General features: G+C 39.5%; 1 protein-coding gene and 1 pseudogene across 2 annotated transcripts; one reads left to right on the forward strand and one right to left on the reverse strand.

Moving 5' to 3' along the window:
* Nucleotides 1-441: 441 nt before the first annotated feature.
* Nucleotides 442-20,737, reverse strand: Gorab (golgin, RAB6 interacting). Of its 2 annotated transcripts, XM_021167294.3 has the most exons (5): nucleotides 20,590-20,737; nucleotides 13,632-13,989; nucleotides 11,401-11,502; nucleotides 9,266-9,406; nucleotides 442-3,601 (listed from the first exon to the last, which is right to left on the reverse strand). In XM_021167294.3, exons 1-5 carry the CDS (start codon nucleotides 20,648-20,650, stop codon nucleotides 3,157-3,159), a joined length of 1,107 nt encoding a protein of 368 aa, XP_021022953.1. In that variant the 5' UTR covers nucleotides 20,651-20,737; the 3' UTR covers nucleotides 442-3,156. The 2 variants fall into 2 exon arrangements, with proteins under 2 accessions (XP_021022953.1, XP_029338304.1); XM_029482444.2 differs by lacking the exon at nucleotides 20,590-20,737 and having other exon boundaries at nucleotides 13,628-13,913.
* On the forward strand, nucleotides 19,327-19,426 carry LOC115032533 (U6atac minor spliceosomal RNA; annotated as a pseudogene).
* Nucleotides 20,738-24,352: the final 3,615 nt, after the last annotated feature.

The raw sequence follows: 24,352 nt of genomic DNA on the forward strand, positions 1-24,352 counted from the left end.
CTGGATGGAATATCTAAAAGTAGGAGAATTATCCATGTTCAATATTCTAGCCACTTACTTTGCTTTCCTTAAAGATACTGTGCATCAGGGTATAAGACGTTAATCATATCCTGTTAATTAGACCATGAGCTTAGTGAAGAGGGGCACAGATCATACACATCTGTATGAGTAGTTACGTGCAGTAGTTACATGCATACATACACATCTGTATGAGCAGTTACGTGCAGTAGTTACATGCATACATACACATCTGTATGAGTAGTTACATGCAGTATTTACATGCATACATACACATCTGTATGAGTAGTTACATGCATACATACACATCTGTATGAGTAGTTACATGCATACATACACATCTGTATGAGTAGTTACATGCAGTAGTTACATGCATACATACACATCTGTATGAGTAGTTACATGCAGCTGCTTGACCCGCTGCAGAGATGACATTGCATTTTGAAGACAGCTGCTTGGGATTAGGATCTTGCAAAAATACTCTAACATTACGGTGAAGGTAGCCTGGGGCCCCTGCACACTCCACCCCATCTCTCCAGAGAACAGCACAAGTCAGGCCTGGGGTAGATCTATGCTGAGAGGAGGGATAATTACCCTGGACCAGCTTGGCCTCGGGTCGCATCTAGCAGACTGAGTTATATCTATTGGGGCTTTTTAAAATGCTGACTTGGCTCCTTAGAAATACAAAACCTTAAACATCATTTATAAAGGTCACAGGGAATGGGCCGGGTCAGAATAACTTGAGTCAGTTCTGGGCCAATACTATGAAAGAGGAAGTGGCTGAGCAGTTAGATAAGCTCCTGCAGAGTACTATACTGCTAACTCCAAACAAAGAAGAGGGCTTTAGAGCTGAGTTTCTACTCTGTAAGCCAAATGCCCATCCAGCAATGAAGTCTGCTCCCTTAATCGCAATCAGAGATTTTTATCATGACTTACAAATCAGCTGTGCTCTCCTGAGAACAGGTTTGCCACCTGTAAGCACTGTAGTTCAGCAAAATTATGCAGAGGTGAAATTTTTGAGGAAAAAAAAAGGTTATTTTCAACACAAGAACCACTCTTACAGGAACTCTGCTTCTCTGAAGCCCACAGAAACAGCCCGTTTAAAACACACACACAGAGACAGTTGCAGGGAATCGAGTTTTTAAAGAACTCTTTAAATTCAAATTCAAAACAGGATTGTGCTCTTCAGTAAGTGCAGTTTACAGCTATCTGGTAAACACTACCTGCTAACAGGGACAAGCAGGATGGTGGTTAGTGATTTGGGCCTAGTTCCCTTCACAAAAAAATGTACTTGTTTTAATCGACCGAAGCTGACGAGGCACAGTTTAAAGGATGTGTTCCAGGGCTATCCTGGGGAAGTCAGTGCACATGGTCCTCACATCAGGACCCTCCCAGTTCTTACGCATTTGCTCTGGAGCCTTACACACATGGGCTGCAGCTGCCTTTGCATAAAACTGTTGCAATATAATTCTGTCATTTATATCATCACCTGAGCATTTAGATACCACCCAAGGAAAGCTGGTGAGACAATGCTTTGTCAAAATAATGGCTTCAGTGGAACTTTCATAGCACATATTTGAAAGCATCAACACACACACACACACACACACACACACACACACACACGGGGAGGGGGAGGGGCTAGTTAGAAAACAAAACTGTTAGTAGATGGACGCAGTGAATTTTATGGGTTAAAATAGGCAGAAACTGTAACAGAAGTACAGAACTCTGCTAGGTGCAGTAGACAGTACAATTCTTCTGTAATTCTCTGGGATTCTGGGATTCCATACACATGCTATTTAACACAGATTAAATGGTGTGAAACAATTTTTAAGGTAAATGAAAGACCATACTGTAAACTTATCAGACTTGTTTATTCCTTAGAAAAATAAGACTGTATTGGGCAACAAAGTTTTAAATTTGTATGTGTCTCATTCATAAATAAAAACAACACTATGGAAATAAATGCTTGTGTTTAGAAATCAGTAATGGACAATTATACCTGTGGCTCAGATCATACAAAAAAATACAAAGCATCCTTACTATCAGAAGATGTCTTAGACAATAATCTAAAAATAGGACATCTCTAACTTCTCTACACTGTATTATGGAAACAGCTGTCTTTATCCCCTTTAAAATAGAGCTCCTTTTTTATGAATGAAACACATTTTTCATTTTTTGTGATTTCTGAGAAATCGATAATTTAAGGTAATATTTGTGACAAAACTAAAACATTTATACACATTTAAATCTAGCACAATGCACCAGTCAAGTTTTTGGGAACAGGTGATTAACAAACTATGAAAACAATTAGAAAATGAGTGCTTTAACGGCTTCAATGCTTCATGACAGCAGAAGCAATACCTGACATATAAATATCCACATTACAGAGCTTCATCGAGGGAATACATCGTGGTTGGATGATCAATGAGACTTGCCACTTTCAGAGTCACTTTAGAAACACTTTCACTGTCCAAAGTTTCCCTGTCCATTCATTAAGGAAAGCAGAAGACAGTAAAGGTAAAGTCATACATACACAGCTTATCTATGGATGTGGATCAACTAGCCACAATTCAGGTGGGAACGAGAAACCATTTACTGACAAAGTAAAGGGAAAATAATGTTGGCTTACGTTGTCTAGTTCCTTACATAAGCTGGGATTTCCAACTTGTGTCTACTCACTCTAGTAGCATCCGGATAGGTAAGTTAACCCATTTTTATTCTCTCCTTCTCTCTGTATATAAGAATTTTTGTCTTTTTAATGACTACATAGAAGGCCACAAAGTCTCAATGTTCCCTCAATGTTGTTTTAAGTTTGGCCAAGAGCTAAGAAGCCATGTAGTTTTTCTTCTACCACTGTGCTTGTAGTGTTGAAGGTCAAACCCAGGGCCCCGAGCACTCCCACCCTGTGAGTCACCTATTCTAACTCAGTGATAAGGCTGGAAGGAACCCCAACTCCGAGGGGTCAACACTCCCTGGATAGGAAACAGTCACAACTTGTGACTTTGGAATGATCTGACATGCTAACATACTAACTATCACTAAGCATTGATTCAAATACAAATGAGTTTAAAGAAGTTTGATCAGAGACAAGCTATAATTTACCGCAGAGATATTAACTGAGAAAACACTGGCCGCTCATGTGGCCACAGCAGCTGAAAAGTTCTTGGCTTCTGGATCTGGGCAGTCTAGTCTATGGGGAGAGCTACTGCAACATTTGCCTGGCTTGTCTGTCTCTGGGGAAGGAGCTTGCTTTTGAGGCTCTTTGTTCTCTCCAGCCAGTTCTGAAGACCCACTCTCCCCATAAGGCGGACACAGCCTCTCTACAGAAGCCATTTGTTTGGCTGCCTCTGCTTCCTGTTCCCGAAGCAACTGCTCAACCTCCACCTCTAGTTGCAAAGCCTCCTCATCAGCCTGCACGTCCAGCTGCTGCATCAGCTCCTCCAGCTTCTTGGCCTTTCGGAGCTCGTTCTGCTGGATGATGGTACAGAGGTGTTCGGTGAGCTGCTCTTTCGTCTCGGTTTTTCGCTGTAAATCCAGCTTTGCTGTAATGTACTCAGCTTCAGCTCTATCAAAGCGCTTCCTATAAGGACACAGACAAACATCAGTTCATCCATTCTCAGTTATGAAGCTTCCCCAGGGTCTGAAACAAACTCAAAATGCGAAATGAAATGCAATGACACTATAGAAGTGATACTTTAACAATAGCCAACACCACCCAGGGAAAGCTAGGCTAGAAGGCTACTATTACAACATTATTATTTGAAATAAATTTACTGCCAATGATTCTGCTATACTTGAGTGTCAGCAGGCCAAAAGAGTTCATTTGATGGCAGGTTAGCTCTAGGGAGAAGAGGAAAGCAGAGAGCTCAGCTCTGTGGCACTTGCCAGGCAATACTATAAACACTGCCACTCTGGCTAATTTCAAGTTACTTGTGTGACACCACTGAAAGCCCAGAGCCTGCTCTCAGGAGCTAGCACAAGACAGCTAATACAAGCGACTCAAAATACAAGGTTGGTTAAATTCATATGAGTCAAACCAAGAGGTGGAGAAAATAGGAAATTCATGTCTCTTAGTAATGGTCTGAGAGAGAAATATTTAATAAGAAGTGAACACAAAGAGCATGGTCAACTAAATGATACCAAGTAGGGCAAGAAGTGAATACTAAGAATAGAAACCGCAAGGCCAGGGTCAGTTAGGCAGGGCTCCTTAGAGTCCACACTGATAATTTGGACCACAGAATTCTCTTATGAGGAGCTATCTCATTGGTTGTAGGATGCTGAACAGCATTGCTGTGTTATCCATTAGTACCACCATACATTAAGCTATAACACCAAAAACATCTCTTTAGACATTGCCAACATCACAAGTACTCGTAGTTGAAAATCTCTAGGCTAAATTCCATATAACAAACAACAGACTATTGTTACATATAAAAGACTTTATAGGCTGAACCAACAGCTCAATGGCAGAATACTTGCTTAACATATACAAGGAGCAAAAGGGAAGAGAAGGGGAGGAGAGAAGAGGGGAGAGGAGGGGAGGAGAGAAAAGGAACTCCATTTTATGTATCTGCAGAGGTATAAGCTCTGTAGATGGGTAATGCCAGTCTCTTGTGAAGTAACATAACTCTAGGGAGAAGCCACCCTGTCTCCCCCAACCCCTTGCATTAGATTGCAGTAAGGTTATCACACCCTCACTTTCTACATAGTTACTTTTCTTTAGAAAAAAAGTAGGTTTCTTCCTCTCCTCAAAGAAAGGAAATTCCAATTTATCAACTAGTTCAATTTAATTATCACTAATATTTATGAAGGCCCTGTTAGTTTACCAGTTTGATGGTGTCTTTAACTTCACTAATTCTAACATGCAGCTTTAAGTATAATTTACAGAAAATAAGAAAGAACTAAACCTCCTGGTAGAAGAGACTCTATCTTGAAAGGACACACTGAAAATTATAAAAGCTTTGATTGTAGAGAACTGAAAGCTCAAATCTGTTCTCAACTGTCCATTCTGTATACCTTTTTGGTCTTTAGATGCATAGTTATCTAGTCAAGCTAGCTAAGGGAGAGAAAAATACTTTTCAGGTTACAAGGAGCAGTATTACAGAAAAGTCACCAGGCTCACAGGCTGTTCTCAATGCTAAGCAGCCACACTATTTCTACCTGAGCTCTCCTTCACACTCACGGGCCAAAATGGCTATCAGCTTTGGCTCTCCATCAGATTCATTCCACTCAATCTCTCCATATTCAGAATGAGAGCATGGAAAGGCCTTGTTCATCTCAGTTTAAATGGAGTTCTTAATGTTGATGGTCTGTGAATGAAATGGCCTGGAATGGATATAAATCTTTGGTGTACCAACACGATCAACATCTGGAGTGAAGTACTTGAATTTCTGCAGGAGGGATTAGAGAAAAGGGGTCATGCAAAGACCAAAAACGAGTAGAGTAGAGTAACTCTGTAGTTACTCAAGTCAGCCTTGGGTCTGTATCAAACAGTGACAGCAACAGAGTCACAGAGCTATATGGCCTGAGATTCTGCAGTGTAAACAGTTCAAGAATCCTTCCCAGCACCCCCAAAACTGAGTTTCCCCTTTGGAGCAATGAAAAAAAAAAAAAAAAACCCTCATGGCCATTTATTGACATTATATAAAACTATGGTTAGAGGAAATTTAGGGGTCTGATATTTATAGGTTTAAATTTTACAGAGTGTTCATTTATTATATATCTTCTATTTTATTGTTACCTAATAAACATAAGAATGAATAGATAGCTTTCCAGTAACTTCTCATGCTAAAAGGACTTTATTGGGTATCAGTTCTTTATTTCTACACTTGGTAACATAACCTGCTTATGAATGTTTTCACATTAAGTGTAGAGCTCTGACATTATAGAGCTATGAATCCTTTAGCCTTTCCCCCGCATTTTCTTCTCTCCAGGTCTATTCCTACCCCTAACTCTGCACCTCTGCCTCCCCAGTCAGTAGAGATTTACAGACTAGGTTCATGAATACTGAATTGAAACTAACATTTGCAATCAGGTTCCTAGGTTACCACTAATCTGGGTTCACCCCAGATAAATCACTTAAAACTCTGTATTTGTTTATTTATTTAAAGTCTTTTTGGTCTAAAAGAAGTACATATATTCTCCTACAGAGTGACTGTTGTTTAAAATATTGGTTAGTTTCACAAACTACATGACCAGCCTAAGAGTCTTGTCACTCATACTGATGCTGGGTAGACAGGGTACTCTGGAAGAGAATAATAAGATCATTATACATTAGACAGTAAGGCACACTGAACTGGGAATGTAATTACAGAATTGTTTTGTTATTTTAAGGGGACACAGGGTGATTTAATGTTATTTAAAGGTTTTTAGAAACTGTTTCTTGGTCTTGGCATCTTTGAAGTTAAAAAAAAAAATTCAATCTTAACCCTTTCTATACCACTGAGCTCCACTGACCTGTTTTAGTTTCCAGGTCTCTTTTTCCTGAAAAGTTCAACTGTCTGTATAGATTAACATACGGTTTATATCCTTTCTTAGAATTTCTTAGGAACAGAGGAATCTTGGTTAATAAAACAGGATCTAAGAGATATGCTCCCTCTGTCTTGAAACACTTTGCTATCCCATTACTACAGGAAGTCTTCACTCTTATCTATGATAAAAAGTAAAATATCAAGAAAACAGGAATGATGTGATAACCAAATAACTTATCATCTGTTAGTTCCCAAGTGCTTAGTTCAAAGTATTATGTCTCAAGAATGTGTAATACTGTCATCTTAACATTCTTAAGTTTTCTCTGAATAAAACTGAACACATTTTTAAATTTATTGCATATGTTGGAAATAGAGAAAATTGACAGAGAAAGCCATTTCGATGCTGCTAGACAAATTCAAATATGATTGCAAGCCAAAATGCAGCTGCCACAAAATATTAATTTTGAATCCCTGCAACTTTAGAAGTTAGTAAAGAACAGAGGTGATTGAAGACTTTAAGAGGAGGTATTCTAAACTCTAGTGGATCCCAATTACAATCACATGGAACCTGTGATAACTGAGGGCAGGGGAAATGTGGAGATGGGAGGAAACGTGACTCTGTGATTAGGTGACCACGAGACACAGGACAGAAGCTGTAGCCACAAGTTCAGGGACATCAGAGGCTGGAAAAGGCAAGAAATGGACCCGTAGGGTGTCTCAGAAATCATGTCCTGCTTACACATTTATTTTGGGTTTCTAGTCTTCATTCTAGAAATATAGGCTGAAAACTTCCGGGTGTTCCAAGGCATCTAGCTTCTGGTAGTTTGTTAGTAGTCCTAGGAAACTGAAGCCATGCAGAGTTAGAGTCTGCAGGCTGAGCAGGATAACTGATCACGGAAGTGAGGTGTCAGTGTGCACAATAGCCCACTCAAATGAATTCCTTCACTCTCATGATAAAAAGGAAATGTGATTTCCACATGCAACTCATCATTTCAATAGGAAGCACTTACAAGTATTTATAATTCCTCAATAACCACAGATGCAAATATAGAAGACTCTGTATTAATCTTAAGAATGAACCAGACACACTCTTACTTCTAGTTAGGACTGTCTATGGCTCCTTCGATTTACTTCCAGAGCTCAGCCTTGAAAAAGAGCCCCACACATCAACTATGACATCCATTCATCGTTATGTCAGTAACAGAATCATGCAAATGATGTCTTTAGATTACTAAACACATGAAATAAAGGTATATGATACAAAGCACTGTGCTAAGAATTCTCTACAGTTTCAATAAAAATTGGCGGTTTTACTTTCTCTATGGTTTTGAAAGCTAAAACTGACATTTCCTAGCTAATACCAATCCAAAAAAGACATCTTTCTGTAAACTGCTCAGAAGAGACATGAAACAGACTGAGCAGATTGCATTTATGTATTCACACACACACACACACACACACACACACACACCAACAAATCTCTCTTTGCTTTTCCTGCTGACCCACAACTATGACAAGAGGCTAGAGTGGTGTGAAATGACCCCTGGCAGCTCAGTTACAGAGAATAAGATGTGCTCAAAGTTAAGGCTGAGTTTACTTGTAATGAAATTCTAGTCACCTCCTGAACAGTAACAGAAATTGGGAACTTCTGGTTATCAGCTCCTGATGGTATTAATTTAGATTGTCCACTAATAAAGGCAACACATTGTGTCTTATAACATAGAAGCAAACAACAATTACCCAAGTCACAAGAACAACCACAGGCCTCTTTTAAATACTAAACAGTGAATTAAAACTATCACCAAGCATTTCCGCTTTATTAAATTGTTATATAAACATTCTGAGGCTGTGGTTTCCCCGAGACTAATGAGGCATTCTGATTGATTTCTAGTGTTACAGGGAAAGATACAAAGCTGAGTCATTAGCACAGCATTCCCTTGCGAAGAAAAGACAAACTGCAATGATTAAAGCGATGTTACAGGGACTGAGAACCCTGAAATTGGCCCAGTTTTTTGCCCTTTTATCTGTTTGCAAAGCCCATGTAATTCTTTACATGTGCTTATTCATTTTAAAAATATTCCACAATGTTTTTTTCCTTTATTAAAAATGCCAACAGTTGAAAGCCAGGGAAGCACATGATAGCAGACCACTTTGTACAAAGTATAACCAAACAAGAAAAAAGAAACCTCACAGTTCTTAGAGTTCTTAAAGAAAATATCCACAGTAGTTTTCCTTTGTACTCATAGACAGAATCTCACTTTGTACCCCAGGCTGGCCTTGAACTTGAATTGATCCTCCTGCCTCAGCCTCTTGAGTGCTGGGAATATATACATGTACCACCATTCCTAGCTTATATTCAAAAGCCTTTTCAAAATAAATATAGGTTTTTACTTTGATAAAAAAATAAAGTCAGAATTTGGCTCCAATCCATAAAGGCAATATCAAAGAGTCAAAAATTTAATAGAAAGAACAGAGACTAGGTGTTAGGATCATATAGTTCTGCAGCAAGTTAATCGGGTATATAATCTGATAGACCCTGAAGTACTCAGGGTCTCCAATATTATGAGCTGAAGGTTAATCAGGAAACACTAAAATGAAGATAAGTAATTCAGGGAGTGTTGAAACAGGAATTCCAGGAGGGTAAGCTATAGGACAGGTGGCCACTTGAGTTAGCACATTACTGCTGGCATTCTCATGAGACTTTCCTGTAATATCCATAAAGCTCACAGGCATAGTCAGCAATGGATGACTGCTGAGACCTCTCATCCACTCACCGTGCATAGGAATACTCCAGGCTGGCCTGGTCGATTCTGTTCCTGAGGATGCCAATGTCAGCTGACACCATGTCGTCTAAGGCCTGCAACTCCTTCTGGATCCTCTTTAGTTTTATGGTCTCTGCTTGGGTCCTCTTAGATCTGGAAATCCAGGAATGTGAGTTGGAGAAAACACTTTAAGACCACATTTCCATACATGATATAAATGAAAAAGAATGGTAACTGTGTATATAATTATAGTTCATGACATTCTTTTCAAAAATTAGAAAGAAAATCAGAATTGAGACAAAATAATGCTCTGTGCTCCTTGTTTTATTAAACTTCCTATTGGTATATACTATTTTCATGAACAAAGGACGAACTAAGATCTTTATATAGAAGTCCTGAAAGGACATGTCACTATTCCTTCTTCACTCTCCTTCCTAAGTCCATTTCATCTTCCACCGGCACTGGGCATGAAGACACAGTCTAATGACATCACATCTCCTTGTATAAAAACATCCGTGCTTTCAATTTCTTCAGGCTCGTCTTGTTTCCTTGGAAGACTGTATATATAATCACTCATGGACTCAGACACTCTTTTCTGTTGAAAAGCACACCCGATTCAATCATTTATCTGTCCCCTCACCATACCCAAGTGTATACACACACACACACACACACCAGAATCAGAGTAATACATGGAGAAGCAAACTTAATCTGTTCACTTCAAAATTTCACACATGTTCTCTAGGGAGTAGAACCTCCCCCAGTGACAGCAAACAGTGCATCTTACACTCTTGACTTTCTCTGCAATAGGCACAGATCTGCCCTTTCTGCCCACACTCACTAACCAGCAGAGATCTTCCTTTAAGTACTTCATTATCCACTATTAATAATATAATCCTGTTCCACTTCCCTACATTGCTGTCTCTATCAATGTTATTCTGTCTTAAATCAACAGCTGAGAAGTATGGAATCTATAATCTCTTGGTAAGATAGGGGACAATGTGGCCAAGGCTGGCTTTGCACTCACACTTTTTTGCCTCTACCTTCTAAGTACCAGGATTATAGGTGTGTACCACTACAGCAAGTTGAATACACCTACATTCATTTGTAAAATCCCCAATAAACAGTCTCTACTCTTAGTAAAGACTAAGAGAATTCTTTAAAAAGCATAATTACGTGTAGGGAAAAAGATGGTATTATTAATTTTCGTTATATTCGTTCTTTTCTTGAAATATAAGCCAGCCTGTGAGTTGTATCTTTATTATGCTTCATGAGAAGTTGTTCTAGAAGGGAAAAAAAATCTTTACCAAATGTTCCTCTCTGAGTTATCTACACATCTCCCTCTCACCATTTCTGTCCTTACATCAACTCAAGCCTCAAGCAACACCAGTTTAACACAGGGTATTGCTGTATCAATGTGCAGCCTAGGTTGACCTTAAACTTCAAACAATCTTCCAGTTTGGGAATTCCCTATTGGGAATGCTGGCAGAGAAGGTAGGTTCCACCACTCCTTTCTGGAGGACTTTAAAAGCAAAAGGTCATGAATATTTGCTCGAATTCAGTTCAATTACTACTTAACTGACACACCTTAAGGACACAGGAGAATAGGAAGTAACAGGCAAAGCACAGGAAGGCAGCAAAGGCTGGGAAGAACGGCTTCCATGGGGAATGCTGCAGCTGGGGCCAGTATGACATAGCACACGAGAAGAGATAAAATAAACCTCACACAGGGTGGATGGTGGCCGCCCAGTCACCAGTGAAACACAGTAAATGATTTAAGAAATGCAAGCAAGGTTTCCAACAGTGTAGGCTGCCCCAGACTGCACTTGTTCCTCTACATGCCTGATGCTAACACATCCAAATTAAAACCTGTGTTTGCTGCTCACTCATGCACATCAATACCTACTTCTGCTGCCCCGTGACTGCATGTTAACAGACTGTTAACACTGATGCCAACCGTTCACTTGCAGCTGACACCCAAGTGATTCATTACTTAAAAAAAAAAGTGTCAGTATCATTTGAAGCACACTTTGTCTTAGAAGTCAGCGCTACAGTGCACATCTCAGTTTACTGGGTAAGGCATGGGAGAATAAACATGAGCTCTATAGAGATGTCTCTGGGTCAAGCCCCTGACCTGGAGGCCTCACCTTTCCGCAATGGCTTGAGCCAAAAGGGCTTTCTTACGTTTATTTTTCTCTTCCATTAGTCGCTGTTCTTGTTGGAGGACTTCCCAACGAGATTTCTCTTGCCTGAAAAAAAAAAAAAGGCACAAAGTGAATTTATGAAAAAGACTGTTACCCAACCCTACACCTTACCAGTCTGTCTCCTAGGCATAAAATTTAATCAGCCAGATTACATATATTTTCTTTCAAAAATTCCCTTAAAAGAAACCCATCTGCAGTTCATTATTCTGTTCTAATACGAACAAAGAACACAGTCTGAAGTAAAGAGGCTTTCGTAAATTGGACCTTTGAAATCTATATATGTGTATAATCTAGGAACCCACAAACTAGAAGCCCAAGTACTGTGACATTCTTTTAGGAGTACAAAGAAATGTGTGCATGGATAATAACATATGTAAAATGGAAGTCAAAGTGTATTGGTAGGATGTCATGTTTTGCCTTCTAGAATTTTCTTTATGAAAAGTCTAGATTCCCTCAACATCTTAACAGAACAGCCAGTCTTGTTTCTTATATTTTCCTTCATTCTGCTCATTATTCTCCAAATTAACAAAAGGTTAACACAGGTTTTTAATTGAAACAGAATTATGTCACTTTGCTCTTGCCTTTCCTCTCTCCACCCCTCCCATGACCCCCCTTCAAGTTGATAGCCTTCATTGTTACATACACATGTATGGATGTATAATACAGATGAGTCCTTATCTCCAACTCTTAATTTTAAGTGAGCAGTTGTTTGAGCTAAAGGCAAGTAGAATACACAAAAACAGAAAGTCAAAGAACTTAAAACATGGACTGTATCTCCTAACATGTCCGCTTCTGAGAAAGGTGCATGCACATTTCAATAGGCATAAAGCTATCAACTGAAAGAGGTCACAGCGACGCTCTTTCTTCCTCCTGCTGGTGTTTGTCTAGCCCATCCAATGTCCTTCCCTTCTAACCCTGCCCTTTCTTTCTTTTACTACAGCCTCCAGCAGGGTCAGCATCAGCCTTTTCTCAGTTTCCAGTCCACAGGCACTTCAGGCCCACTTCACCTGGTTCCCTCTCCCAAACTGTACAGACACCTGTCATTTCTCTAATCCACTTTGACCAGGATATTTTCCTCTTGGGGCTCTGGTCCTATGCTACACCAGGACGCAGGCTCCCCTTTATCCTCGCTCTCTTTTACTTCACTACTATTCTTTAGCATTTCTCTCTCTCAGAAAATTGAGATGCCATCATAGAACACTGCGGGATATAGCTCTCCTATCCCAAGCTTATCATTTCAGGATTCTTAGTTTTTAAAATCAATGTTTCCTCAAATTACTGTGTCCTATGGATATCCCAAAGTATCTAAAACACAATGATTTTTTTTCCTACTGACATCTCATCACAATTTTCAAGTCTTCCTGATATATACTGAGGTTCTGTTGTAAGAACAAAAACCAAGCAAACAAACAATTCATGTGATTTTATATCTTATTAAAACTAATCTGTCATAAGACTCTGGTAGACAGAACTCTCGTGACACAAAAGCTGGGCCAACAGAGATGAGGAATACTGTCTAGTATTTGAAAAAAACACAAAGACACTTTGAAAAAATTCAGAAAAACAAAAACAAATGCTATCTTTTCTTTCCATTACTAAGAATTTACAAGTTAGAAAATGGAAATTTCTATATGGGTAGAGCTAAACTATATAGGTTCTAATACAAAGATATCTCAACTCTGTTACTTACTGGCTGTGTGTGCTAGCTTTAGGAAGATAGTTCCCAGCTCCTCTGCATGTGTATGTATGCACAGGAGTTTGTGTTTGCCTGTGTGTGCGTGTGTGCGTGTGTGTGTGTGTGTGTGTGTGTAGGTGTTAAATTTGAGTTGTATGCAAGTGTGTGTACGTGTTAAACTTGAGAACGCTCTTGCTCTACTTCTCAGCTGAGCCCAGTACTCAGTATGTAGGTCACTGTGGTCTCCAGACTTGACAGCTTCTTCCTTAGGCCAAGTGCTAGCCTTAGTGGAATGTGGCATGTGTCTAGTGATAAGCAAACAGTAGCTTTTCTAAGTCCTAAATAACTCCTCTATAAGGTGAAAACAATAAGCATGTATGATAAAATAATTTAGCTCCTAATATATTTAAGTGGTAGATTCTAGGAAAAAACTCAACTAACTATATTTTTTCCAAGTCTCTGGGGGAAAAAAGATGAAAAGTCTCATAGACTTACTAACAATTCCATTTTCTTTTTCTCCACTTTGCAATCTGGCTTTGGAGCTCGAACCTCGGCACTTTTGTGACCATGGTGGGAATTCTCAAGTCCTGGTTCCTGTGGCTGACTTCCAACACCAGGTAGCTTTCCATCAACAGAGGAAGAGGTGGGTGTGAGGGGACTGGGGGCCACAGGGGAAGGAGGGCGTGGCTTTTGACTGTTAGCTCTCTGTTTTGGTGCAGAGAGCAGCTGCTCTGGAAGCAATGAGGCTGACCCATCTTGGAGGCCAAGCTTTTGGCTCTGCTCTAGAAGGGCTTTTTCACGCTGAAGCTGTTGTCGGGTTTTCTTCACAGGAATACGACGCTGAGGTTCAAATGGATCTACATAAAAGAGAGCAAATGAAGTGTCCTTGCTGAACAACAAATAATGACCATTTCTCTAAAAACATAAAGTAGTGGCATTAAATTTTTGTAATTCTAAGGGCCCCTTCCTCCCATCCATCTTGAAAGCCCAGGAAAAGTCAGCCATTTTCCTGGGTGCAACAGTTCTTATATCACACTATTAATATTTAACAAAACCCATTCTTGTTCCCAGTTCATCTCTATAGGAAATCTACTTCATTGAAACAGGCCCAAGGACACAAGGCAAAGTTTTCATTTTGACTTGAGGTCTAAGAAAGAACTGACTAATTTTGATGAAACTAATTTGCCCATTGACTTGTTGGATTGATTCAAGTTTTTTCTGTTCTACAGAAACAACAGTGGCTGGTTCTCACAGGTGACACCCTTCCCTTGGATTCAATGCTATTTCCAGCATTGCTACTTATTTCCATACTGCTTTAGCTTACAGAGATCTAGCAAAGGCATGTTCATTCACCAAACACTGGGTAAGTTCTAATCAATGCATTCAAGCTAATTTTAACAGCAGCTTGAAAGAAGCAACAGAGGAAGATAAAACAATCACAGGGAATTTGTTCTTTTAAATACAAATGATGCTCCTTTGGGAACTATTTATATTAAGATTAAACTCTTAGGGCAAATAAATAGGGAATTTCACTCTCATAATACACACTATAAAGTTATGAGTCCTTACTAGTGAGCAACTCAAACAGGACTTCTAAGGCTGGGCATGTCACACAGTAGTGCATCATTTGCCTAGCAAGGCCCTAGTTCAATCCTCAGCACAGCAAGAAAACAAAATCTAACCAACCAAAGACTTTTCAAGTGTGATGCTTAAATTCTACACACTGATCTACTGTTGAAGTACAAAGTTTATTAATTTAAACTTTGCAAAATAAAGCTGAAACTTTGAATCACCAGCTTTGCTTCAAATTTGTTTGTTGGACTCAACACCTGTCATTCCAGTTGTGAACTATCTGCTGGACTTAACCAATAGAGACAAGGAAAGAGTGAGATATGCATGGAAAATGGTTTTTTAAAAAGACAGAGATAATATCAAAAATTGTGTCCTGTGTCGGTTAATCTGAATCATCAACTTGATGAGATTAGGAATTACCAGGAGACAGACCTATAGGCATGTATGAGGGGGATTATTGATTAGGTTAACTAGGGTGGAAAACCCACCCACTGTGTGATGATGTTCCCTGGGGAGACAGGCATACATTGTTCTCTGCTTTCAGAATGAAGATGTGCCACAACCAGTCACCCCAAGCTTCTGCCTCTAGGACTTCTCCATCATGATGGCCAGTATTCTCCAACTGTGAGCCATAAATCCTTTTCCTTTAAGGGTTTTTTCAGTGTATTTTATTACAGCCACAAGAAAAATAACTAAGCCATGGACTTTCGCAGAAAATACAAAGTGCCCTCCTCTCTGATAAAGATTACTGTTGGTTATTGTTCTGATTAGCAACATCGAAAACGTCACTGAGACTGATTTGGGCTCCAACTGAAAACACTAACTGAATAATCAGTAGTTCCTTTGTAACTCAACTATGTCTATTTTACTTTATATTTACTTTCTATATAGAATGATATTTTTTCACTAGCAATCAATATACAAATCAGGACTGTGAAAACAGAACACACTGGTTAAGTGCTGTGTTCTGGAAACTTTGGGCCGACCGAGGAGTATAAATCCAGTACAAGGAGAACTAGCCACAGTTAACTTCTAGTCAGCTGCTGTCATTAAAGCAATTTAGGTCAATACAGTCAGACGCTCATTATCACAACTAAAAGCAGGCACTTAAAAATTATTTCTATTTTTCTTTATTTACTTACTTCTTTATTTATTCTGTGGTGTTGGACTGAACCCAACCTTTCACATGCCAGGCAAGTGCTCAACCACGTAGCTCTGGCTCCAGCTCCTAAGTGGCCGTTTTATATGAATTGCATGTGGTTTGACATACAGGGAACTGCAACAATCATCAAAACCTAGATTAGGCTACAGTGGAAAGTGACTCTGAATCTGCAGTGGCACGTTCCAGCTAAAAGCCAGGCTGACGATACAGCTCAGAGGGGAAGAACCATTATGACACTCTGGGTCCAATCTTCGGATCCAGATATCAGAGGCCAACAAGCAGATGTTAGTTCTGTAAACATTACTGATGATTATCATGACTATTAATATTTTAAAAACTGGATAGTCAAAAGCAAGGAGGGGAAAACCCCCGAAAAGTTAAATAGTTTAAAAGGAGATTTTTATGTATATGAGTGTTTTGCTTGCATGTAAGTACAGCATGTATGTCGTGACCTCAGAGGCCAGAAGGGAACATCAGATCCCATGGAACTGTAGTTTACTTAAGGGTGTGAGCTGGGAACTGAACCCACATCCACTGGAAGGCCAGTGAGAGCTCATAACTGCTAAGTGGGGAATTTGTCATGTGTGTGTAATTTAGCCAAGACACTATGTGTGTGAGATCTACTGTGTGTCTCGGACTTACATCCTCTTTGACCTCTGTGTCTCCAGTATCATCTGAATTATGTATTGATCATTTCCTTATTGGGCTACAAATATTTCTAAAAAGTATTAATTTCATCAAAAGTGTACTGCACAAGCAAGCATTTCTTCCTCAGCACCACACTGACAGCGTCCATATCATTAGACACTATTACAGTCATTCATTTCCAATGCTGAGTGACAAACCAGAGCTTCCCTTTCATCTTCCCCTGGGGGACACTGAGGTTGTTTTTATGTTTACTTCTGTGAACCTGGCTGTTACATCCCCTTATGTTCTAAATTTTGCCTTGTATATTACCCACAAACTAATGGATGATAAAATATAATACTAGATGTTAAACTGCTTTCCAAAACACACTTTGTCCAGCAATGTGTAAGAATCCATTTTAATACATGGCATTGTTTTGTTTAATGTTTTAACTTTGGCAAACACAAGAGCACAAGGTGGTACCTCACTGTGCTTCTGATTTCTAATGCTCTGCTTCTTGTTGATGGTTCGCATCTATTCATATTCCTTCCCTTTGAAACATCTATTATTTCTTTGCTATTCACATGTTACTATAAGAGAATGATAATTAAAGAGAGAATATTTCAATACCAGAAATGGTCATATATCTATGGAAGAAAAATCTAAAAACAGAAAACATTTAAAATTTGTAGGAGTGAAAAATTCTAAAATTTGTTACATGTCATTCCAGATGGCGTAAATAAATGGAAGCGCATGCAGCCTTCCTGGAGGTGGTAGTTACACGATGCTGTTAGCTCCAAACTCATCTAAAGACTCAATGCAATTCTAATCAAAATCCAATGCCTTGAAATTTGGTAAAACTGTTTAAAAACTATTGCATAAAATGCTAATAGCAAGGTAATTACTAAATAAAACAAAGAGACTCCTAATGTCAATAATAAAAAGCAGTGGGTGACATGAATGAGCAGGTACAGGATCTGTCACCAAGCCTGAAGACCTGAGTTCTGATCCCTTGGGCTCATGTGGCAGGAGGAGTGAAATGACTCCTACAAGACAGCCTCTGACTGCCAAGCCCATGCTATGGCCAAGGAGCCCATACAATAAATAAGTGAATCATAAAAAAATAATAAAGGAGCCGGGCATGGTGGCTCACACCTTTAATCCCAGCACTCGGGAGGCAGAGGCAGGCGGATTTCTGAGTTTGAGGCCAGCCTGGTCTACAAAGTGAGTGCCAGGACAGCCAGGGCTATACAGAGAAACCCTGTTGCGAAAAACCAAAAAAAAATAAATAAATAAATAAATAAATAAAGGGCACATAGAAAGAACTATTTATCTTAAAACTGACAGCATGTTTGCACTGCATTCTTCCATTTTTTACATATGAAACCAGCCTCAGATCATGTGTATGTACATATATACACCATACACATTTGTGTATATGTTTGGCATATATTTGTGTATATGTATGCCATACACTCTTCCAACCTGTACTATTGGAAATAATTCAGTTTAAGAAGTCAATGACTGCAGCTGACATACCCCCTCCCTGTAACACCATTCCAGTAATATACAAATGTTTCCAGTTCCTAAAATTATATCACTTACTTTTATTAAAGTTATTTGCTAGTGAAAACATTTAATTGCCAATGTTCTAATTCCAATCTTCTCTTCTTCCTACCAAAATGACTGTCATGTGACAGCATCAGAAGATAATATGGAATGACTGTGTATCAGCTTCACCTGGAAACCCATGCTACACTAGACTGAACAGTGACACTAGACTAGTGACACTAGACTGAAACATTAACCTGCATTACTTTAAACAATTGGCTGTTCTAAAGGGTTTTTTTTTATTGCTTCAATTAAAACTGTTTTGCCTAATATCTTAATTAGCAGTGCTTCTGTATAGATTTACCCCTCCCATCACACTCCTCTCTACCAATCACAATTCTGCTTCACTCCTTTGATATTCTTCAGCTACTCTCAAAATGCACCTGCTTTCCCTAATTTTGTCCATATAAAAACTCTATTAGACTACTATCTACTCAGCCACAACTTCCTTTTGCAAATATTCATGTAATTTATACAAATTCATTATTAATGAATGTGACTAGCGATTAATAGAGTCCCACCAATAGATCTAACACATATTATGTATCCTCTCATCTGCTAGCAAACAACTGGCTTGTTTCTAACTTTTGGATATTATAAACAAGGTGGCTAAGAACATTCTTGACTGCACATGCATTTATGCATTCGAGTGTCTCAAAAGCACCCGGTACTTATTTTGGCTGGCAACAGATCCCATCTTCCTAGATTATTTAACTGCATTCTTAACAGCTGCGAGGAGGACTCGATTTCTGCAGCTTTAAAAATGGGAAACCCAAGGTAGGAGACTTGGTATTTTTGTTCTGATCACTGTGTTCCACTATGGCTACATAAAAACTGGAAGATACTTCTGTTCTTACAGATGTCATAGATGAGTGATTTTATACCCACAGTCTAGCGTTTCATGACCAAGTGACGGGCCTTAAAGTTTAGGTCCTCATCACCTTCTAACCAAATCCAAATTAAAGAAATAGTTAAAATATACTTTTTAGATAACAAGCATATTGGAGTCCTACATTAAGCCTTTGTCAAATCAAGCTAAAGCCAAGATTTAACCTCCATGAAATGTCCCCAATGTCCACTAAATCCTCAGGGTGAACTTGCTCTATGGCTATCCCTGGGTCAGTATCTGCTACCACTTTATTGTACTGTCTGTCTCATGAATCTACAAGGTCTCTAAGGGCAAAGATGTCCTGCTACTCTTGACATCTCTAAGGCAGACGTTGTGCTTCATGGCAGGTCAGCATTCCCCTTGACAAGGACGGAAGAGGACCCTGGACCAGACAACACACCTGATTCAAAAGCAGATACTGAGAACTGAATCAGATCAGATCTAGGTGCCTGCATTTGTACATATAGGTATGTGAATGGAGAATGAGTTACAGAAGGAAAGAACCTGAAAACAGCCAGCTGGACAGAATCAGTTGGGACACATCTGACATAATTCCATGACAGTACTAAAAAAGATTCCTGGATCAGCCAGTCCAGTCTTCCCCACATTGACCCCATGTTAATAATTTACTTCCTTCTGCACCTGTCAGTCCTAGATAATTCACATATCTAGGCTAAATATTCCAAAGTACCCGAGCCATATCCAGATTTCTCACAAACTATAGACATGGAAAAATTTATTGAATTTTATCCTTAAGGTACTTTTTAAAATGTTGCCAAGAGTGGCACAAAGTTCTCACAGAAGTGATTGGCATTACCAAGACTACCACAGAAATCTTTGTGAAATTGCAATCACAGGTCAAGAGCATTTTATATCGTTTCCTACCAAGTATTGGAAAACTTAATAAATCAGAAGCAGCGTTATCACAAGCCCATACAGTTATCTATAATTATTCCAGAAATCCCCCCGGGGGTGGAGTGGGGTGGGCAGCAGATTTCGGCTGTCCCTGAAGGCAGAAGAGACAGACATGTAAGTGCACTGTGCATGTACACACAAATACACACACGCACTTCAAATCTAACCTCTCGAAAAGTCCTTTTGGTTTGCTGATTCCCAAGAACTGGAAAGAAATGCAAACTCATCTGGTAGCCAGAAGTAAACGCAGTGCGGATGGATCATAAATATCACTTCTTCTGCGTTGATTCACTCTCATGACACCTTTCCCAAATATCTGGTTTTCTAAGTTCACAATTATGATGCTGTATATGCAGTACTTGTCTTCATTCACCCTGAACCCAAGTCTACAACCATTGATTTGGGTTAAAAGCCTCCCTTAGGGGCCATTCAGGTGGTGGCTTCGCTTTCTCTCCCTAGCCTCATTCCTTTTTACAGGAAAACATCAAATCATCAGAAAACAGATGCTAAAAGAGAAACCCCTGGGCCCGTCCCTCTGGCCTCTGCAGCAAAGACACCTAGGGAATCCCACCATCCCTGTCCCCCAACTTGGAGCTCCAGCCCCCACGCCCCCTCGCCCACTAAGAAGGCCTCCTGTCCTTCAGACTCGAGACTCCACACTCGCGCGCAAGTACACCTCACCTTTATTCTGCTTTAGTCTCCTCAGCTCTTCCTCAGAGAAGCCCGCCCAATCCTGAGCCATCCGCCTAGCCCTGGGCACCCAAAGAGTGCCCAAATCTCCGCGCGCAGACTGCCAACACAGCTCCACAGGCACATCCGGGTTCCTTCAGTGGCGCGGCAAACAGCCAATCAGCGTGCCGAACTGTGGCGTTAGGCCCCCTCTGCATTCAGGGCCCCGGTACCTGTGGGGCTGCCCCTAGCGATGCCTGAAAACCCGTCTCGGTGGACTACAAAAGCACGGCCTTCGCTTCCACTCACAGGCCTCTGCTACACGTTCCAGTTCTTCTTGATTTATAACTTTGGGAGAAAGTGGGGGTTATGGGAATATAAGGAAGGGTTGAGGAAAACAGGTAGGGAGGCAGTGACAGAGGAGGCCTACAGGTCGGACCTGCCTGACTAGCTGGGCGGAGCCTGTATTGCCTGGGAGGTGGGCGGTGCCGGAGCATCCTTGGCTTGTAGGTTCTAAGTCATGGAGAAACAGGGTGTAGGGATGAGATTTAAGATTGGCAAATTCACTTCTAGACAATAACATCTAGCAGATTTCGATTTCCTGTTTCTATGATGAATGAGTCGAAGTACCTAATCCTTATGCCAAGGTATTTTGCTGGTCTCCTCCTGCCTATAGAAGTCCCTCAACACACCACACTCAAGTCCTAAATGGTGATTTTTTTCTTTTGTCTAAAGCTATCTTCTTGAGCTTCCATTTCTCCGTTTTAAGCAGAGTTTATAAAATTAGAAGATGCAAAGCTTGTCCATTTATGCGTAGGTCAGCGTTTTTTAAACCGACTATTTCTTTTTTCATTATTTTTACTGAAAACATTACATTGGCTACATTGAAATTTTTTTAAAGAATATTAATTTTCAGCTTGGGAGTCAATATTTTTAATCAAGTTGAAGTAAAGGAGTATACTGGAAAATGAAATATGACACCAGCAATTGAAATGAGCAGTTCAGTTATATGAGTATCAGAAAAAAGTTTGACATCTTTCTTGTAATCTTTGAACTTTGAAACGTAACAGGTTTTCCAAAATTCAAGAATGCCACACGTGCTTATCTTAAAGATGAGTTTATTTTCAATATATTTGAAAGGTAAAATACCTTCCAAAAGGATTAGTTTCGTTCAAGTTTTGAACATAGACTAAATATGTAAACAGGTATACATTAACTCCAGAATAGAATGTAGTAGTCACAATCTGGTAGTGGATTCAGCTTGCCCTCTGCACACAATAACCATTTACTAGTGACTCAACAACAATTTTAAACCCACTTGCGTGCTTTCTGTTACATTTTATTTATACATTTTCTATAAGTTTCAAGATTTATCACTAATCTTAATAGAGTCAGTAATTATGGTATTTTAAAAGGTTTTGCCTTGCTTGTGATTGCAAATCAAGGCACCGGCAAGAGATAATAAAGGCCAATAAAATACATCTGTATAAAATTATACTTTCCCCTTGCAACATTCCAAATCTCCTATTTGATGTTCTGTTGGCCCTTCTTCAAGGAGTTCACTTTTGTCAAATGCTGTAGGAGATACTGGTGGGAACTTAGCTCCAGAAGTCTTTGCTCTGTGGGAGTTCTTGGTTCTGAGTTGAGAGAGTATCTCTAAGAATAGTTTTGCTGGAAGTCTCACTCACATTATACTAACTATATTTAAGGGAAAAATTTCCCCATTTGTGTAGTAAATTTGGATCCTACCACCATATACATGAAGGGTGTTTACTGTTTTCTCACACGCAAAAGGCTTCCTTATTCTCCAGAGCAGTAAGCTGTGTTTTTATAATCTTTATATATTCTCTTCTTTTCAGGCTCTTTACTAATTTGTTTTCAATTAAATGTAAGAAACTCAATCTTAAGAAGTTAGATTTTGTAGTATTCTCTTTTTATATTCTTTTAAGTTCCATGATGTACATTTTTGTGTTTAAATAAAAGTTTTATATATAATTCAGCATGTTCATGTGTTTATGAGAAGGTATCATCTATGACAATTTGGATTGTAATATTTTCTCCAGTTGATTCTCCATTAGATGGTTGGTGTTTCATCTGTACTCAGATGTGGTGTCTCATCCCTATAATTTCAGCACTCAAGAGGCTACAGCATGAGTTTGAACCAGTCTGAGTTACACAGTGAATTACAGATGAGCCTGGTTGCAATGTGAGACCCAGTACAATTTAAATAGATAGATAGATAGATAGATAGATAGATAGATAGATATTTTTTAAAAATCTAATTGTGTTTCTAACATATTTATAAAATGGAGCTGCCTGACTGGCTCAGGAGGTTGAGGTACTTGCTGTGGAAGTCTGGCATCATGAGTTCAATCCCTGGTACCCCACATAAAAGTGAATGAGGAGAAGTTAGAGCACAGAGTGGCACTCTGTCTTCCATCCAAATGCTGTTGTATATGCACCCCACACACAATGGTAACTTTTACAACATGTGAAATAACTTCTGACTTCCCAGTTCCTTCATGACCCTATGTCTTGGCCTCTGCCTCCTTCTATATTAAGCTGTCTTTTTTCTCTCTCTCCTTAAACTCCAGTCAGACTGGATTTCCTCAGGTCTTTGGAATTTATACACTTTCTCCCTCCACTCTGCTGACCTAGCCAGAGCTTTCCCAGTCACTGTTCCTTAAGCTATTCTCTTCCCCTTGTCCATTGACCCTTCCTGCTTAAGTTATGGTCCCCAAATCCACATGGGCTTTTTATGACCACACTACCTAAATATCATCCTCCTATTTCCTGTATTTTTTTATGACTTTTACAGCACTGCGTGTTATATCTAGGCGGTTTGTATTTTACAGTTTTATTTTCTATCTTCCAGTTTGATAAGAGTTCCATGATATGAACCTTAACCTCTTCTTTACCCAGCATAGAACAGACTAACAGCTGCTAACAACTCAATATGTATTGAAAGAACAAACCTTTCTGAATTTTACACTCATTTGTAACATTTTCACATTAAATGCATTTGAGATTTTTTTCTAGAATGAATTTCTATGGTGCTGAAAATATGAACTACATATTCTTATTCTTCTTGGAGCTCTGAACTCGTTAGTTAATAAACATTTTTAACTAGTTGAGGAAAATCAGGAGGGCCTTATTTAATTTTATTATTTTTTAATGTGTGACGTTGGGCATCTTCATCACACTGGATGCAGTGCCTGACAGAGTGAGTGGAAGCTGAGCAAGGCTGTTCTGACTCGCAGTTTCTAACAGCAGTTAGTGTTCAGCATGGCGAAGCAGCCTGGTTGACAGTGGCTGCAGTATATGGAACATATTGGTTTAAAAACAAAATCCCAATCATTCAGTTTTACCAGTTGAAGACTCAGAAGTCAGATACTGGCGTGAAAGCCTGCTAGCTCAGAGAGGCTTAGAAAGCACCAGGCTGACTTTCCTCCCCAGCTGACATTGCAGAAGGGAAAAAACAAACAAAGAAAAACAAACAAATAACACAACCCAGTTCTCCTTCACCACGATGTCTTTAAAAACAAGTCTTCCAACTGAATGCTCCTCCTTTCTACTTCCTGTGATCTCTCTATCCATCCTCCTAATCTCTTCTCACTCTCTGTGGTTTTCCCCTTATGCTCTCTCCCTGTCAGCTGGTTGCTTGCTCCATTTCTTGACCTATGGCTGACTTTATTCAACCTTGTTTACAATAAACAGGAAGCTCTTGGATTAAAAGTGTGTGCTAAGTTTGAGCTGCACCACAACCAAGAGACAG

The sequence above is a fragment of the Mus caroli genome, unplaced genomic scaffold (genome assembly GCF_978045245.1).
Source record: "Mus caroli unplaced genomic scaffold, Mus_caroli_1 scaffold_1, whole genome shotgun sequence".
In the NCBI taxonomy this organism is placed as follows: domain Eukaryota; kingdom Metazoa; phylum Chordata; class Mammalia; order Rodentia; family Muridae; genus Mus; species Mus caroli.